The sequence below is a fragment of the Equus przewalskii genome, chromosome 29 (genome assembly GCF_037783145.1).
Source record: "Equus przewalskii isolate Varuska chromosome 29, EquPr2, whole genome shotgun sequence".
Lineage (NCBI taxonomy): Eukaryota > Metazoa > Chordata > Mammalia > Perissodactyla > Equidae > Equus > Equus przewalskii.
Genome location: NC_091859.1, coordinates 5,476,823 through 5,494,701, shown reverse-complemented (window position 1 = coordinate 5,494,701; position 17,879 = coordinate 5,476,823). Strand labels below are relative to the sequence as shown.

At 44.4% G+C, this 17,879-nt stretch overlaps 1 protein-coding gene and 1 long non-coding RNA gene across 3 annotated transcripts in view; one reads left to right on the top strand and one right to left on the bottom strand.

Annotated features, from left to right (window-relative positions):
* Positions 1–392: 392 nt before the first annotated feature.
* On the bottom strand, positions 393–13,630 carry LOC139080171 (uncharacterized). Its single transcript, XR_011534449.1, has 3 exons — positions 13,243–13,630; positions 12,672–12,778; positions 393–712 (listed from the first exon to the last, which is right to left on the bottom strand). It is a non-coding gene; the product is annotated as an uncharacterized lncRNA (long non-coding RNA).
* A 74-nt stretch (positions 13,631–13,704) lies between these two features.
* Positions 13,705–17,879, top strand: part of E2F7 (E2F transcription factor 7) — a 38,339-nt gene continuing 34,164 nt past the window's right edge. The window contains exons 1-2 of one of the 2 annotated variants that reach the window (XM_008526525.2): positions 13,705–14,063; positions 14,764–14,856. In XM_008526525.2, the coding sequence (XP_008524747.1) occupies positions 14,764–14,856 (93 nt within the window). In that variant the 5' untranslated portion in view covers positions 13,705–14,063. The remainder of the gene's footprint in view (positions 14,064–14,763; positions 14,857–17,879) is intronic. The other variant, XM_008526524.2, reaches the window with a different exon arrangement.

The following is a 17,879-nucleotide window of genomic DNA, read 5'->3' as shown; positions in this document are numbered from 1 at the left end:
GGTCGGGGGAGGCTGCACCGACGAGGCGAGGTCTGAGCAAACACCTTGTGTCACAGAGGGCTGGCTGTCCACAAACATTCATGCTCCCTTCTTAGAGCAGAACTGTTGCTAAGAGGCGGCGTCTGAGCCAGGACTACGTTTCCCAGCCCCTCTTTCCTGTAGACATAGCCGCCTAACTCACTCTCACCAGTGGAATTTGAGTAAACACACTTTCTCTTATTTGTAAGCCAGGGTTGTTATGAATCTGATACAGGTCCTCCACTGTCTCTTTCCCTTTCTGCCAACTGAAGCAGAAGACTGAGGCTTTAGAACACTGCTAAGACAAATATAATGTGAGAGTTACATGTTATTTTAAATTTTCTAGTAGCCACATTAATAAAAGTAAAAAGAAATGGCTAAAATTCATTTTAATAACGCATTTTTGAACCCAATATTTCCAAAAATTATTTCAACGTGTATTCATATAAAAAATACTAATTAGATGGTGCCGGCCTGGTGGCACAGCAGTTAACTACGCACATTCCGCTTCAGTGGCCCGGGGTTCGCCAGTTTGGATCCCGGGTGTGGACATGGCACCACTTGGCACACCATGCTGTGGTAGGCATCCCACATATAAAGTAGAGGAAGATGGGCACAGATGTTAGCTCAGGGCCAGTCTTCCTCAGCAAAAAGAGGAGGATTGGCGGCAGATGTTAGCTCAGGGCTAACCTTCCTCAAAAAAAAAAGAAAAGAAAAAATATTAATTAGATACTTTATATTCTGCTTTTCAAACTCCAGTATGTATTTTCCACTTACAGCATGTTTCTACTAGCTCTTTCTGAGTACTCAGTAGCCACATGTGGCACCACCTCAGACAGCACAGGTCTAGAGTATAGCAGACCGAAAAGAAGAAAGAAGGTGGGCCCTTGAATCTCCATATGGAGGACAGCTACCCATCAGCCAGGAACACACACATTTTATTACAAGAGAGAAAAATAAATTTCTTTTGTGTTAATCTTCCAAAGTTTTGAGGTCTATTTCTTACAGAAACTAATTCCTTGAAGTGGTGTAATAAAAACAAAAAACAAAAATATAGAGCATTGGCTTAGCAATCAGGTAACAGGCAGCAGAAGATAGACACTAGAAGCTGGAAATCAGAGCCCCATGTAGTGTAGCAGTGAAACTATCACCTGTGCACTCTTGCAAGACAGAACAAGCACCTAGTGATCCTGCTGCACGAAAGGAGTGTGGAAGATCCAGAACGCCAGCAGACGCTGTGTTAGTCTCCTAGGGCTGCGACAACTAAACAGCACAGACTGGGGGGATTACACAACAGAAATGTATTTTCCCACAGTTCTGATGGCTGCAAGTCCAGGATTAAGGTATCTGCAGGGATGGTTTCTGGCGAGATCTGTCTCCTTGGCTTTCAGATGGCCATCTTCTTGCTGTGTCCTCATACGACCTTTTCTCTGTGCACACGTACTCCCGGTGTCTCTTCCTCTTCTTATAAGGACTCCAACCCTATTGGATTAAGGGCCCACTGTTCTTACCTTGTTTAACCTTAATTACCTCCTTAAAAGCCCTATCTCCAAATATAGTTAGATTTGTGGGCTACGGCTTCCACATATGAATCTAGGGGGACATAATTCAGTCCATGAAGATGCTGAATGCTCCTCTCTGCACTGAACAAAGATTACAAGAAAGAAACATGTTCAGAAAAGAACTGGCTGGTCTGCAAGCAGAAATGAAACAGAAGAAAGAGAATCCAGAAATCAAGGTGGGTGTGGGGCCTTGCAGGTTTGGAAAGCTAGCTGCTTCTAGCCACCAAGCAGTAGGAGAGGAGAGCTGAAATGCTTTGGGTAAAAGCACCCATTAAGTTGTTTAGGTTAAGCAGATATTTGCAAGGCAGAAACACAGATCGTGGGAACTTATTTTCTTCCCACCAGCCTGTTGCTTCAAGGGGCGTTAAGTTAGAGAGACAAGTATAGGGACAAGGAGAGAAAGAAATAGAGCAGGCCTAAGAATCACTTCTAAGAAAGAACTTTGGATATGGTGACTGGCACATCAAACTGACTAGAAATCAAGGAATAATGTTTCCAAAGAAATCAAGGGAACACTTTCTGAAGATTAGTGATCTGGGCCTTAAAAAGCCTATGACTATAAAATACCTTCCCAGGGACCTCAAATATCCACCAGCAGAAAGCAGGCTGTGAACACTGAGCATGCTCCAAAAAGGCATATTCCTTAATGCCGATCTCAGATATCACCAGAAAGCGTAGTGGACAGGAAAGAACATCCCAGGGGGCAGAGCCAAGGACCAGAGAGAACAGCGAACAGGCAAGCTCTGCCCATCGAGCAGGAGCACAGTCTAATGAAGGAATCGCCTCCACCTCCAGCGCTGGGAGCCTTTATAATGCCTGCCCAGTCGGATTCCTCACTGTTATGGACCAGTTTCTGTGATGGATCTTCCAGTCCGCCCCTTTCCAAACAGGAGTTTCTATTGTGGTTATCCTGTTCCTGGCCTGTATTTTTTATATGAGGTTTAGTAGGGGGAAGTGGGCAAAGAATTTGTCTTTGAATTCTTCGGTCTCCAAACCAAAGGACCACATTCCCCAGATGCCTGGACCCGGTCATGGAGGAGGCGCCCGCGTGGGACTTTAGGTTGTCTCCTTCCGGGAGGAGGCCACAGAGATATTCGGTGGGCAGATGGCATTCTGTGTCAGAAATGGCTAGCTGCCCCTGAGCTCTTACGCCCACAGTGTTAGGTTCTTGCTGGGATGTGCTACAGAGCCAGCGATTAGGATCACAGCTCCTCTTGAGTCCAGCGTGGTCATGTGACTAGTTGTTCTCTCAACAGAATGTGCGCAGAAGTAATGTGTGCCATGGCCACTGTCTGTTTCCCCTTCTGCTAGCTAGAAACAGAGCACTCCAGGACCTGCCCAAAGAGACTGCAGAGCCAGTAACGAAGGGGCCTGGGTCCCCGAGTTGCCACACATAGGTAAGTCACCTGCGATGCAGGAGCACCATTATTGGACTGCTATATAAGTGAGAGGTAAACTTGTTTTGTTAAAGCACTGAAAATTTAAGGTTTCTCTGCTATAGAAGCTAACATTACCCTAGTTAATATGCTCCTGAAAGAAGTGGAGGACAGAGCTCTGCAGCTCTCTGGATGAAAAGCATTCCAGGCAGAAGGAACAGTAAATGCGTGGCCCTCGGGCAGGAGACTAACAAGTGTGTCCAAGGATTAGTAAGAAGCCTAGCATGGCTGAAGCAAAGCAAACGAGAGGAAAAGCTGAAGGTGCTAAGAGCTATAAAGGGAGGCCAGATCCTTACGACCTGGAAGGCCATTATAAGAACTTCGACTTTTACTCTGAACGAGTGGGGAGCCACTGGAGTGTTTGGAAAAGGAGGACGTGATCTGACATTTTAATTTGGATCACTGTAGCTAGTGCTTAGGAACAAATTACAGAAGGACAACAAACAGAGAGACCAGTTGATTAAAACAATCCAGGGGAAAGATGAAGGTGGCTTGGAATCAGGAGGTTGTGGTGGAGGTGGAAGCAGTGTCTGGATTCTGCACAGATCTTTAAGACAGTGCCAAAGGCTCCTCGTCTGGAACTCAGGCATAAGTGACATTTATGCCTGTGGCTGGTTCAAATCAGAGAACTATATGGACCAAGAGCAGAAATTGGCTCCCAGCAGCTCATAAAGTGCTTGGTGTCCTCTGCAGCGAAAAGGGCTCTGCCAGTGCATAACAGTATTATTATCTCATTACAGGTATTAATAATTAATGTATAAAAAGTAAATGAAACTAACCAAAGGTCTTATGAATCTTTCTGAGTTACCTAGCCCATAAAAACTTTTCATTGAGATTTAATGCTATTAAAATATATTCATCTTCAGTGCCATCTTACATAATAACCATGAGCTTGCCATTGGCCTGAGAGAGAAGATTGCTTTGCATTCTTTCAAATAGCCAACTGTGATTGTTCTAAAACAAACAAACATATAAATTAGGCCACCACTTTAAATAGGAAAACCATCAAGATGTCAGTTTTATAGCCATGAAATTCAGGGGCACTTGTCTCCCACACTGGACAGATTTTCCTTCTCTTACTTGCTGGTTGCATGTTTAACAAGAGAATCATTAGACAACGGTGAAAGCAAAATTATTTTTTATTATTGTGCAAATTTTAATTCATCTCTTGCTTTTACTTTTTTAATTTTAGTCCTATCCTCGCAACATGTGGTCTCCCCCACGGGCAATGCTGTCTGCTTTCCTCTCTTTATAATATGTTCTCAGTTAGGCCTTAGGTGAGTCTGTAATTTTTTACTCCTTTAGAAGAGTCACTGGAAAAAAGCTAAATTGTTTAGATTACTGTACTGTTCTTCAGCTAGTAGCTTTGCTTGGTTTATGCTGACACTGACTAAGATGGAATCTTTCTCAAATTTTTAATTATTAAAAAAAATCACAAGCTTATAAAAACTTTAGGAAAAGAATAAACACAAATTACCCTAAGTGGACACTTTAGTACCGTGTCACTGTAATTGCAAACATCAATAAAATATTTAACAACCATGAGAAAAGTAAAGAAATGAGTAAAGTGGAAAAACAAATTTCCAGAGTAAATTTCAACAAGGTTAAGAAAATAGTAGAAGTGGCCACATGGGAACATAATTAAACAATAAGAAATCTAGTAAAACTGGAAGTTGAAAACAGAAACAAATCCTCCTTGAGTCAAAAGGATAGGCAGAACTTAACTTCAGCGGCTAAAAGAAGTTGAATAACTGAAATGAGGAATTAGAGAAACACACACAAAGGATATTAGACCAGATTACTAAATAAGTGTATGCCTAGGAGGGGAGAAATAAATGTGACAAAATATCAGATATTATTTGCAAACAAACAAAACAAAAAATACATATAAGGAATAGGGAAGTATTCTTACTTTACTCAAACTACATAAAGTATAAGATAAAATAAAGGAAACTATGCTCTTATGGATAAGGACCAACAAATTTTACAAATAACATTCAAACAAAAATCAGTTGCATCTCTATACACTAACAATGAAGTTAATTCATTTCTCTCAGCAGAAAGAGAAATTAAGAATACAATCCCATTTACAATTGCAACAAAAACAATAAAATACCTAGGAATAAACTTAACCAAAGAGGTGAAAGATCTGTACACTGAAAACTATAAAACCTTGTTGAAAGAAATCAAAGAAGACACCAAGAAATGGAAAAACATTCCGTGCTCTTGGATTGGAAGAATTAACACAGTTAAAATGTCCATACTTCCTAAAGCAATCTATAGATTCAACGCAATCCCTATCAAAGTTCCAACAACACTTTTCACAGAAATCAAACAAAAAATCCTAAAATTTATATGGAACAACAAAAGATCCTGAATAGCCAAAGGAATCTTGAGGAAAGAGAACAAAGCTACAGATATCACACTCCCTGATTTCAAATTATACTACAAAGCCATAGTAACCAAAACAGCATGGTACTGGCACAAAAATAGACACACAGATCAATGGAATAGAGTCAAAAGCCCAGAAATAAACCCACACGTTTATGGACAGCTAATATTCTACAAGGGAGCCAAGAGCATGCGATGGAGAAAGGAGAGTCTCTTCAATAAATGGTGTTGGGAAAACTGGACAGCCACATGCAAAAGAATGAAAGTAGACCATTATCTTACACCATGCACAAAAATAAACTCAAAATGGATTAAAGACTTGAATGTAAGACCTGAAACCATTAAACTTCTAGAAGAAAACATAGGCAGCACACATTTTGACATCGGTCTTAGCAGCATATTTTCAAGTACCATGTCTGGCTGGGCAAGGGAAATAATAGAAAAAATAAACAAATGAGACTACATCAAACTAAAAAGCTGCACAGCAAAGGAAATCATGAACAAAACGAATAGACAACCTAACAATTGGGAGAAGATATTTGCAAACTATATATCAGATAAGGGGTTAATTTCCAAAATGTACAAAGAACTCATACAGCTCAACAACCCAATTAAAAAATGGGCAAAAGATCTGAACAGAGATTTCTCCAAAGAAGATATACAGATGACCAACAGATACATGAAAACACGTTCAACATCATTAACTATCACAGAAGTGCAAATCAAAACTACAATGAGATATCACCTCACCTCAGTCAGAATGGCTACAATTAACAAGACAGGAAACAACAAGTGTTGGAGAGGATGTGGGGAGAAGGGAACCCTCGTACACTGCTGGTGGGAGTGTAAACTCGTGTGGCCACTATGGAAAGCAGTATGGAGTATCCTCAGAAAATTAAGAACAGATCTACCATATGATCCAGCTATCCCACTGCTGGGCATTTATCCAAAGAGCTTGAAAACACAAAAGCATAAAGATACTTGCACCCCTATGTTCATTGCGGCATTATACACAATAGCCAAGACTTGGAAGCAACCTAGGTGCCCATCAAGGGACGAATGGATAAAGAGGTCATATATATACAGAATGGAATACTACTCAGCCACAAGAAATGATGAAATCCGGCCATTTGTCACAACACGGATAGACCTTGAGAGTATTATACTGAGTGAAATAAGTCAGAGGGAGAAAGTCAAATACCATATGATCTCACTCATAAGTAGAAGATAAAAACAACGACAAACAAACACATAGCAACAGGGATTGGACTGGTGGTTACCAGAGAAGGGGGGGGGGGAGGGGGAAAGGGGTGATTAGGCACATGTGTCGTGGTGGATTATAATTAGCCTTTGGGTGGTGAACATGATGTAATCTACACAGAATTCGAAATATATTATGATATACATCTGAAAGTTATATAATGTTACAATCCAATGTTACTGCTATAAAAATAAAAATTAAAAAAAATATTCAACAGAACAAACAATTTTTTGGCACTCCTTTGGCCAAAATCTAATCACTTTTGAGGGTATTTTTATATTTTATAACAGACAACATCTGGAGAAGAGAGAAAGAAAACTTAAAGTAAGTATGTCATTAAAATGTAGACCAAATGAATACGTCCTAATTTGTAGGGTCCTGGAAGCCCCAGTGCTAGATGGCACGGTTCTTTATACATGTGTGCAGCTGAATATGAGAACAAAACCAAGGTCTCTGTTCTACCCTCATGGAAATGGCAGTTTATTTGATAGGCATTCTCTACCCGGAGGTCTATCCACTGCAGATTTTATTCATATCTTATAAATCTTTGACAAGAATAATTATCCAGGGATCCCAAGCAATTCTATTAAGATGGTCATGCAAGCCTCTATTTTCCACACTCCTTTCTGCATCTTCCTCCTTTTATCAGGAGACTGTTTCTCTTCATACCCATTAGGAACGCAGTCACTCCATTCAAGCCTTCCTCCTGGAGAAAGGAACACACTTGTTCCCAATCTTACCTGATTCCACTCACATCCGCCCCACTCAGCTAAGCCTGTCCTGAGCACTCTCTTCTCGGGCCCTTGTACCTTTGGGGTCCCATTCTCTACAGCCACACTGATAAACTTATCTGAGTGTAGTGAGGCCATTAGTGAATGCCCAAGAAGTGGCCATCTTAGTTTGCAACTAGAGGAGGAGAGAGGAATTAATTTGGGAAATAATTTATCCAAAGAGACCAAAATTCAGTCTGATTACAATGTCTCAGCCACTGGGGGAGGGAAGGAATTGTGACTATAACTTAGTCTCTACTACCCAGATTTGGCCCCACCCCAGTCCCACGATGAATGCTTAGGAAAAGGGATAAGAAGTGAAACATAACCACCAACAGAAAGAGATTGTTCTCTGACTCCCTATTTCAGCACAGAGATGCAATGGCCTGACATGACCTTGCTGGGGGGTGAGAGGACAGCACGAGACGGGGGCCAAGGCCATCTCCCATGCTCTGTGGCAGCAGCACCTCACAGAACCAGCATCTGCAGCGACACCAGTCCTAGAAGCAGCAAAGATCCAGGTCTGGCTTCACCTGATGGCCGCGGCAGCAAGTGGCACCCTTGATGGAGAGCACGATGGCATCACAGAGCATGCTGACCTCTGCGTGCCGACGGCTTCGCTGGCAGGAGGTAGCCATGCTGCGGGAGGTACCTGATGGCACGCATTGCCAGGGCGGGCAGAAAGAAACCAACATATGGCAGCAGAGGTCCCAGGCGTCAGGGAAGGCTGAAAGGACTTGTTTGAGAGTATGTGCGACTGGGGACGCCCAGGATTCACGGGGTAGGCGGGAGGAGTCTTTGAACAAGGCTAGAAAGTCCAGTATTTATAGAAGGTATTACACAGAAACAATGTTTTGTACTTTAAGGTTAACCTCATTTTCACCCCCAGGAATGGTTGGAGGGAAGATGTCTTAACGGGCGACATTGGCTAAATGATCACTCTTTCCAGAACAGTTTGCATTTTAACAGGAACTTCTTGTAGACAATACCTCACCCTTCGCACGTGAACGTTTCCTCCCATTGTTTAGTGAAGGTCTGGGCTAATGTTGTGTCTCCATTTGGGCTCAATGCTCTACTACTCTGGTTTTTCCAAGGTAGGAGGCCCTGCATGTGATGAGGCGGCTCTGGGTTAGGAAAAGGTAATATTTGCAGCATTTAAACTTAGGTTTCCAGCCCCTGAGCTGCTAACCCCAAACTCCTCTTTCCACTGACAATGAAAACATTTTCATTTGGTCCTACACATATTATAATGAATAAATGCTATTAAAATAAGGCTATTAGGTAGGTACAAAAAGTTATATTCAGCCATTTAGTTCTAAGCTTAGAAAAACAAAGGTGACAAAGGTCAGTCTTTTGTCTGATGTTAAAAATGTATATACATAATGTAAAAGAATGGGTAGGGATGTGTTCAGTTTCACCAAATATGGAAATAAAAAAGTGATTTCAGCAATATTCTTACATATCCACACTAAGAGATTAGGAGTCAAAAGCAAATAGTTTTAAGAGGATATCGTAAGTGTCCAATAAGGATTTAGAATGACAGAATTGGCAGGTTCTTAGGAAGTCTTTCAAATTAGCACCACCACTTTAAGAGAAAACTGAGGCCTAAGAGGCAATGCCTTTCATTCCAGGTCACCCAGCAAGTTCATGGCCAAGCTTGATCTAGAAACCGTGTCTCTCTACTCCTCAAAGTGAATTCCTCCCCTTCTGGGTAAGGCTCTGGAGATTAAGGGGAAGCTTGTCCCCATTTTCTCCAGAATCTCAGTTCCAGGTCAATCCCCATTTTTACTGACCCACCCAGTCTGGGGGCCCTCCCAACAACCTCGCCCAAACCTGCAGCATAAATGTGGCTCCTCATAAAGGGGTGCCTCCTACACACTCTCCACCACCACATCATTCCCAGAAACACCCAGCCCAGCTCAAAATCCCACCTATCTGTTGTGGTCTGGAACGTTTGTTCCAGCACAAGTCCCTCCCTGCATCTTTACCTTCAACATGCACACACAGGTACACTCACACACATATACACACATGCACACAAAATACGCTATCTTTTCATTTAGTGACAACACAAATCACACAATCATTAAGGAAACTGATCTTGCTCCACTGTGCTAAGGAGGACTAGGAGTCTGTTAAGATAAAGAATGCATTCCCTCTGTTCCCCATGGGACATGTAATCACAGCTTAGGCACCTCCCTGTGAACAGCTGGACATCCGGAGGTCATTTGAGATGGGAGCCACACTGCCCTTTAGTATTAATATGATTTTTTTTTTATCGTTGCTAAGGCCATGAGCAGGAACCAGTCATGGACTCATTCTCCTTCTGACATCACCAGCGGTCAGCCAGGAACCACTTTTCTGTCTTCTCTGAACTTGCTGGCAGTTAGAGAAGCAAACGTGTCATATTCTCAGACAGACGGTCAGTCTTTGGGCAGTCCTGAGTTCAACCACTGTTGAGCTGATGTACTCGCAGAGACCTGAGAGTCACCAGGATAAGAAGCCAAGGTGCCTCTCTTACCCATGGGGTGAAAAATCGGTTTCTAATCTCCTCTGTGACTGCACTCTTGAGAACAGATACTACATCAAGATGACTGTGCTCACAGTGGTGGAAGAAAAGGGAAATACCAGAGGCAGCGGAAACACAAACTGGACAACCAGACTGCCTGACTGACAGGAATTCTATTTCAGTATGCTGCATTCTTTCTGTAAAGTGTGATAAATCTTGGGATTTGGAACCCCAGAAAGGTAAAACACTACTTGCAAGTCTGAGAAGCTGTGGAAGAAGTCTTTTGCACAGAGGAATGTCAGACATCATCTGTGTGTATTCTCCTGATCACAGCCCTATCTGCTCATTCTTCTGTTATAGCTCCATCCCGCCCATCAGACTTCTCATTTATACGCAAACTCCTTCCAAAAACCAGTGACACAGCGACAAACTAGTAAAGCCAGCCTCTTGGAACCTCTGCTCCTACTCCAGAGGGTAACACACCTGTCCAACTCTTCCTGTCTTCATTGATGGGACCTGAGGATCCATTTCTGAAACCACTGAGTCAGAAGTAGCCAAAGGAATCAATGAATAAGCATACAACTAGCATGACGCTAAGGAACAAGATAGTAAGCATTGAAAAAATATATAATACTGAAGTCCAATTCCAGATTAAGTAAACTAGAAATCTCTGGATATGGGGTTCAGTTATTGATATTTTTAAAAATCTCCCCAGGTGATGCTAAAGCATAGACAGGGTTGAAAACCACAGGTCTAGCACAATATAGAACCCTGGGGACTGTTGCCATATAGGCAATACTATACTGTTCCAAAGTCAATGACCTTTCAGGCAGATATTATTGAGGCAGAAATGTAGAATACTTCAATTAGCACAAAATCCAGTGTGGCAATTTTATAATATGGCCCCAAATTCCTTCCACTTCTCTCATTGAGAGGTAGGGTGTACGTCCTCTCCCCTTTAATATGGGTGGGTCTTTGACTGCTTCATCCAGAAAACACAGCAGAACTGATGCTGTCTTCATTCTGAGGCTGTATCACGCAGACAATGCAACTTCCACTCTGTGCGCTGGGACACCCACCTTGGAGCCCCAAGCCGTCGTGTAAGCTCAACCACCTTAGCCACCACACTGTAAGGAAGGCCAGGCCACGTGGAGAAGCCACACGCAGGGGCACCCATTGATGCCCTACTGGAGTTCCCAGCCATGGTGTCCACTGAATAACTGAGAGGTTGACAGATTACTTACAAATTCTGGGACTTGAAAGCATCAATATAAACGTGTTAGAGTAATGTCTCTGAATTTGTCCCAAACATTCATTTTCCAGTTTTCCTCCAAATCTAACATCACTCTTAATCAATGAAATTACAAGTGTCTGAAGCTACATATTGAGTTTTTCTTGTTTTGAATAGTAGCTACAATTGAATTGAAACAGATAGAAAAACTACTCTGAAGATGCTAGGAAAAGGTCTATAACATGAAACTGCCTAAACTCAAAGAAACAACCACTATTATTTATTAAATATCAGAGAAATGAATGGACTTTAATAATGTGGGTTTAGAGAGCTGAAAGGTGGTCCCAAAAAAGCTATGTCCTCATCCCTGGACCCCGTGAATGTGACCTTACTTGGAAAAAGGGTCTTTGCAGATGCAATTAACTAAGGATCTTGAGAGGAAATCATCCTGGATTATACAGGTGGGAACTAAATTCAATGACGTGTCCTTATAAGAGACACAGGAGAGATTTTACAGGCAGAAGAGGAGGCAATGCGACCCCAAGGCAGAGACCGCACGAGGCAGCCACACGCCAAGACTGCTTGAGGCCACCAGATGCTAGAAGAGGCAAAGAAGATTCTCCCCCAGGGGTGCCCTGCCAACACCTTGATTTTGGATTCCTGGCCTCTAAAACCGTGAGAGAATACATTGCTCCTGTTTTAAACCAACCAGGTGGTGGTAATTGGTTACAGCAGCCACACGAAATTAATAGAGTTGGGGAAAAAAAATTTCCTCATCAAAATGTTCTGCTTCCACATAAGTGCAAAATTTAATAAATAGCAATTTTATTCTTTATACTTGTCTCCTTATGCTTCTACCTACTACCTACAAGATAGATTTCAGTTCAAAATATCATTTCTAATATAAAAATGTCAAATTTTTATTACTATTGCTATTTTTCTTTGTGTGAAGTGTTTCCATGCTTTTACATCTTACCTATGACCATAGCAGGGACTTTTTTTTTTTTAATATTGGCACCTGAGCTAACAACTGTTGCCAATCTTTTTTTTTTTTTCTCTGCTTTTCCTCCCTAAACCCTCCCAGTACATAGTTGTATATTTTAGTTGTGGTTCCTTCTAGTTGTGGCATGTGGGACGCCGCCTCAATATGGCCCGAGGGTGCCATGTCCGCTCCAAGGATCCGAACCGGCTAAACCCAGGGCCGCCCCGGCAGAGCGCGCGAACCCAACCACTCGGCCACGGGGCCGCGGGCAGTGATATTTAGGCTATATTTATCAGGAATCTGAACAGCGGACAAAGTGAAGGACCTGACTGAGCACTCTGAATTCTGCAGACAGCTCGTTAAAAACGTCTATTTGGGAGATGAGCGGTGAAGAGCAGAGCACTTAGTAGAGAAAGGATAATAAAGAGAAAGATATCCTTGCTATAAAGTATACGGTTTGTAGGGAAGTGTCTCCAGTTCCAATAGCGGGACATCCTGCAAAATGACTTACCAGTACTCCTCAAAACTGTGGAGGTCCTCAAAGACGGGAAAGTGTGAGAAACTGTCACAGCCAAGAGGAGCCCAAGGAGACAAGAAGACTAAATGTAATGTGGTCTCCTGGAACAGAAAAAGGACATTAGGTAAAAGTTAAAGAAATCTGAATAACGACTTCAGTCAAGAACAACGTATCAACATTGGTTCGTTAATTTTAACAAAAGTACTATGCAAATATAAGATGTTAATAAATAGGTGAAACCGGGTGCCAGATATACGGGAACGCTCTGATCTTTCTTCTCAATTTTTCTGTAAATTTAAAACTGCTCTAAACAAAAACGTCTATTAAATACACACACACACACACACAGACTCGGCTGTCCCTATCAATAGCCACATTTTAAATAAGAAACTAAAGTTGAAGGAAGTGAAACATTTAAAACAACTCAGTAACGTTGTTGAGGAAATTTTCTCGACTGTTTCTCAAAATGCTAATCCATATTGCAAAGACTTATTTAATAAGGCTTTTTTTTTGCCTCTAATTATTGACGATGTTCTGAAAAGGGAACCCAGAAACTTTTCCGGACTTGCAAAAGGAGAAGCAAACAGCTGGTTCTGCTGGCAGTCGAGTTGCCAGGGCTAACTGGCGTGCCATCTGCTTGCACAGCGCGGTAACCATGGTTCACGTGCCGCCCCGGCGCTGGAAGTTTGCCCCAACAAGCCTGGACAACTCGGCTTCCGCGCGGGGGGCGGGGGGCAGCATCCAGTGTGTGTGGATCGTTTTTCCAAACTCCATCTGCTTCTCCCTGCCGCGGCCGTGCCCGCGGTCTCCGGGCGCGGCAAGGCGAGGGGACAGGAGCGGGCCTTTTATGCATAACAAAAGGGCCACCTCCTCCTCCTCCTCCTCCCGCGCCCGCGCCCGCGCCGCCCCCACCTCGGCTTCCCGCGGCCGCCGCACGGACGGGCTCGCGGCCCGAGGTTTCCAGGTACCCGGAAGGGGGAGGGGGCGCGGCGGCAACAATCGGGCGGCGAGGGCGGGACGCGCGGCCGGGAGCGCCAAGACTCCGCGGGGCGGCGCGCCCGGGCCGTGCCGCCGCGCGATTGGCCGGGGCCGCCGCCGGCCGCCGCGGATTGGTGCGTTCTCAAATTCGGTCTCAAGGCGCCAGCGGAGGTGTTTGAGCGGGGTCTGCCCCTGCCGCAGTCGCGCTCGGCGGTCGGAGCGCTGGCGCTGTGCGCACGCCGCGCGGTCCCCGCCAGCGCAGGGCAGTCGGAGCGGGGATCTGCGCGCCTCGCCGTCCCCGCCCGATGTCGCCGCCCGGCTGCTGATCGCCTCGCCCCGCTGATCCCGCGCGGGGCCGGGACCGTGGTGGTCCCCGTAGAGGCAGGAAGGCTCCTTCGCAAAGCGGGAGTAAGTAGCGTGCGGCCCCACCGCTGGCGAGGAGGCGGGAATTGGGGGGAAAGGGACCCTTCCCGCCCCGCTGCCAGCTTGCCACCCCTCCCCTCCCCGGCTGGCGGGGAATCGAGGCATTTCTGCCGCCGCACCAGGCGCGCGTGGGTTGTCCTGGTCCCAGCTCTCTCTCCGGCTGGGCAATAGAGGGGACTTGCTCTTCCTCATGGTTTGGGGTTTCGTTGGAAGAGCTTATCCTTGGGGTCTGCTTGGAGGCCTGGGAGGGGGCTGCGCTGAGCATTCGGTGGGGTTGGTCTAGCGATCAGGTTTCCTTCTCCCCTGATTCGAAACCCCCTCAAAGCCGAATTCCTCCCAGTTCTTTGCGCCAAAATTAACTGACCCAGGAGACCCTGTCCTTTCTGACAGATTTGCCCTATACCCTCCTGACTTGGTAACTTTTTTTGTCCTGTTGCTTTTCTTTAAAAATTACTATTTTTGTCGATTTTTTTTCATCTCAGGTTTTCAGTCATCACTAAGCACACTTGAAGCGTTTGTGTTGGTTCATGTGCGTTTTAGAGAGTTGGGTGGCTACCCTCCTGGAAATTCCCAGGACAAGTTTAGGGAGGGGAAGTTCACGTTCACGAGCAAGTAATAGATACTTTTGTTGGAGGAGAACACATCCAATTGTAAAATCATTTTCTAATGTAATTTTGCGTTACAGATGGAGGTAAATTGTTTAACACTGAAAGATTTGATCAGCCCCAGGCAGCCCGGACTGGATTTCGCAGTTGAAGATGGGGAAAATGCACAGAAGGTAAGCGTACTGAAATACCTTAAGCTCAGGCATATTTAGGATGTGATGTCCGATTCAATTCATTGTTCAACATGCCACTTGTAGTTGTCTTGTGAACACAATTAATTTTGATGAACATTATAGAAATATACTTTTTTTTTAAATGGAAGCATCCTAACCATTATTGTTGTTTCTCAGTCGTTGTGTAGTAGAAAGAGGCTAGATTAGATGAAATGTTGGAACCAGTTTATATGAATCAGAGATATGCTGGACACTGCAACCAAAAGTTTGTAATACTTATAGTTGTCGAGAGTGGAATTAGTTAATGCTGTGCAGGAATGTTAAGCCTCACTTCCCAGGAAAATAGACTTTTTGCTATAAATGCTGGATTATTAGAGTACCGTGAAATGTTCTTCATACCAGTGAGCCAGTTCCTAGAGGCTGTTCGTTCACCCAAGAGTATGCCCGGTGCCTCCCATATAGGGAGACAAGGTGGCTGAACCCACCAACATACTCTTTGAATATTTCACAGTGCTACTACTGGTTTTGCACATTCTCCCTTTTTGTACCCCTTGTGATTTGTAAGAGTATGGTGTCTTTAAGAAACATAATGAGGTACTCCGGCCATCGCAGTGCCTAAACTGTCACCCTCCCCACATCAGCACCGTTGCCCTACGAAAAGGTGTGATAGCTTGTCAGTCGTGAACATCTGAACATCTCTAGGCAAACAGGCATAACAAACGCCAACTTAGAAACTTTGACTATAAATCTGAGCACGGCAGCTTCCTTGGGCATTGAACTGCTCCAGCTTCCTGGTCTTACTTTTAGGCTTAGTGTCAACAATGAAACCTCCTGGTAGCAAAGCCCCTGTTCTGTGGGCCTTTGAAGAATAGTTGGCAACCGTCAGTTTGGGACAGGTGTGAAATTGTACACTTTTCCGTGGGGGGGGTTTCCACCTAGCATTCAAAAATGTTTTTGTTAGGAAAAGAAGTATACCAAATCATCAGTGTTTTAAAGAAGACTTTTTAAAAACATTACCTAAGCCAGATGAAGATGGAAATGCCCACACTTTAAAATGTATATTCATAGTTTTGACTTTGGGAGTCTTAGAGCAAAACTTTTTGTTTTCCTTCGTAGCTTGGAAGGGACAGCCTTGACAGAATGTGTGTATTTTTATATAAAGCCTCAGTCAGTGTGTACTGCTTCCCTTCTGGGTCAGTGACCTTTCTCTGTGCCTCCAGCACGGGCACTTCTACTCTAGGTGCCTGCCCTTAGTGCTTTGTCCAGCTGAGCTTTCACATTTTAACGTGTGTGGAGAAAAATTCAAACGACTCACGAGAGACTGGGAAAGTGGTTAAAATGTTTGAAATAGAATGGACGAGCAGGGATTCTTTCACCTCTCAAAGAGAAGGCAAGGATGGAGCAGAGTGCTTCTGCCCAGGTCCTACGGGAGGGGCTTTTGTCTCTCTTTTCACCTTGCTCCGAAGTGAAGGAAAGAGGATTTCTAGGGATGGTAAGAACGTGGCATATGGAGTCAGAGAGATCTGGGTTTGATTTCCTGCTCTGCCGTTCATTAGCTATGTAACCTTGAACTCATACCTGTATTCAGTCTTTCAACAAATATTTATGTTCCTAGTGCTAGGGGTACATGGTTTAATAAGTCTCGTAACCTCTCTAAGCCTGTTTTTTTCTTCCATAAATTGGAGCTAATAAATAGCACCTCTCCCTTTGGGTGTTTGTAAAGAAACACATACTGTTCCCACTGTGCTCAGCTGAACCAACACTCCAAAGACCAACGTGGTGCAGGCCCTGCCCTCGGTTACCGGAGAGATTTTCAGGGCCTCGGGTGTAAAACTCACTCACTGTCCTGTGATTTGGTAAGTGCCGTAATAGGAGTGGGAACAAAATGCCTAGAGAATAGATGAAGACGTAAATTCATGGGGAGTCCAGGGAGAGTTGGAAAGCTTCACAGAGAAGGTAACATCTGAGGACGTTCAACCTACAGGAAAACACGGGTAAGGAAGACAGACCTTGTAGGCAGAAGATCCAGGAGGCAGCTGGGTGCCTGATTTTGCAGTTGATGGAAGGTGCTAGCTGGATAGAAACTTGGGGCATGTTTGTACACGAGACTGGGTGAACTGCCGTGGAGAGAGCAAACCGAGAGGGTGGAGGCCACGGTTTATAGGAGTGGAAAGAGGAACTGGTGAAAGAGACTGAGAAGGAGCGGTCAGAAAAGTGGGAGGAGAACCAAGAGAGAGCGAGTGATATCGCAGGGCTGAGGGTCTCAGAGAGCCAAGAAGAGTCAACAGTCTTGACCATTGCTGTGAGGTCAAGTAAGAAATTTAGCCGGTGACTTGACAGCTGAGAGGTGGCCTAAGTGAGAGCAGTGGATCTGAGCAGACTGTGGTGGTGTGAGGAAGCCCTGGGGCGTGGGCAGGGGGAGCCCTCAGCGTGGCTTATTCCTTCTAGAAAGTGTGCTCTGAAGGGAAGGAGAGCTGTTAGTCATTAGCTAGAAGGAGACACTTCCTAACACGTCATCTTTGCAATGATCCTTAAACACTAGGGGCTTCAATGGGCAGAACTTAGCCGTTGGCATTAAAGGCAAAGTGATGGCAGGAGCAACAGCTCAGATGTGGTAAAATACCGGGGGAAAAGCAGGTCGACTGTTTGGGCTAAATGCAGAATATGCATGAGATGGAACTGGAAAAGCGGTTGGCACAGAATTGGCAAGGGCCTTGACAAGGCTGGTGATAGTCTATACTCTTTGAGGCAGCATGATCAAAGCTTTATCTGAGGCAGAAGCAAGACTAGAACCAAGATCTTTAACAACAAGGCCCTTTCTGTGGCAGCGTGCAGCATAGTCCTAATGCTGGTATAGTTAATACTCCTGAATGTTTGTACAGCACTTCACAGACGCAGACTGCTGTCACCTTCATTAGCTCATCTGATCCCCACAGCAACTCTCTGGCAGATAAGCCAAGGTGTATTAGCTCCATTTACATGTGAGAACTGGGGGACCTGCCTCAGGTTACTTTCTCCAGGCT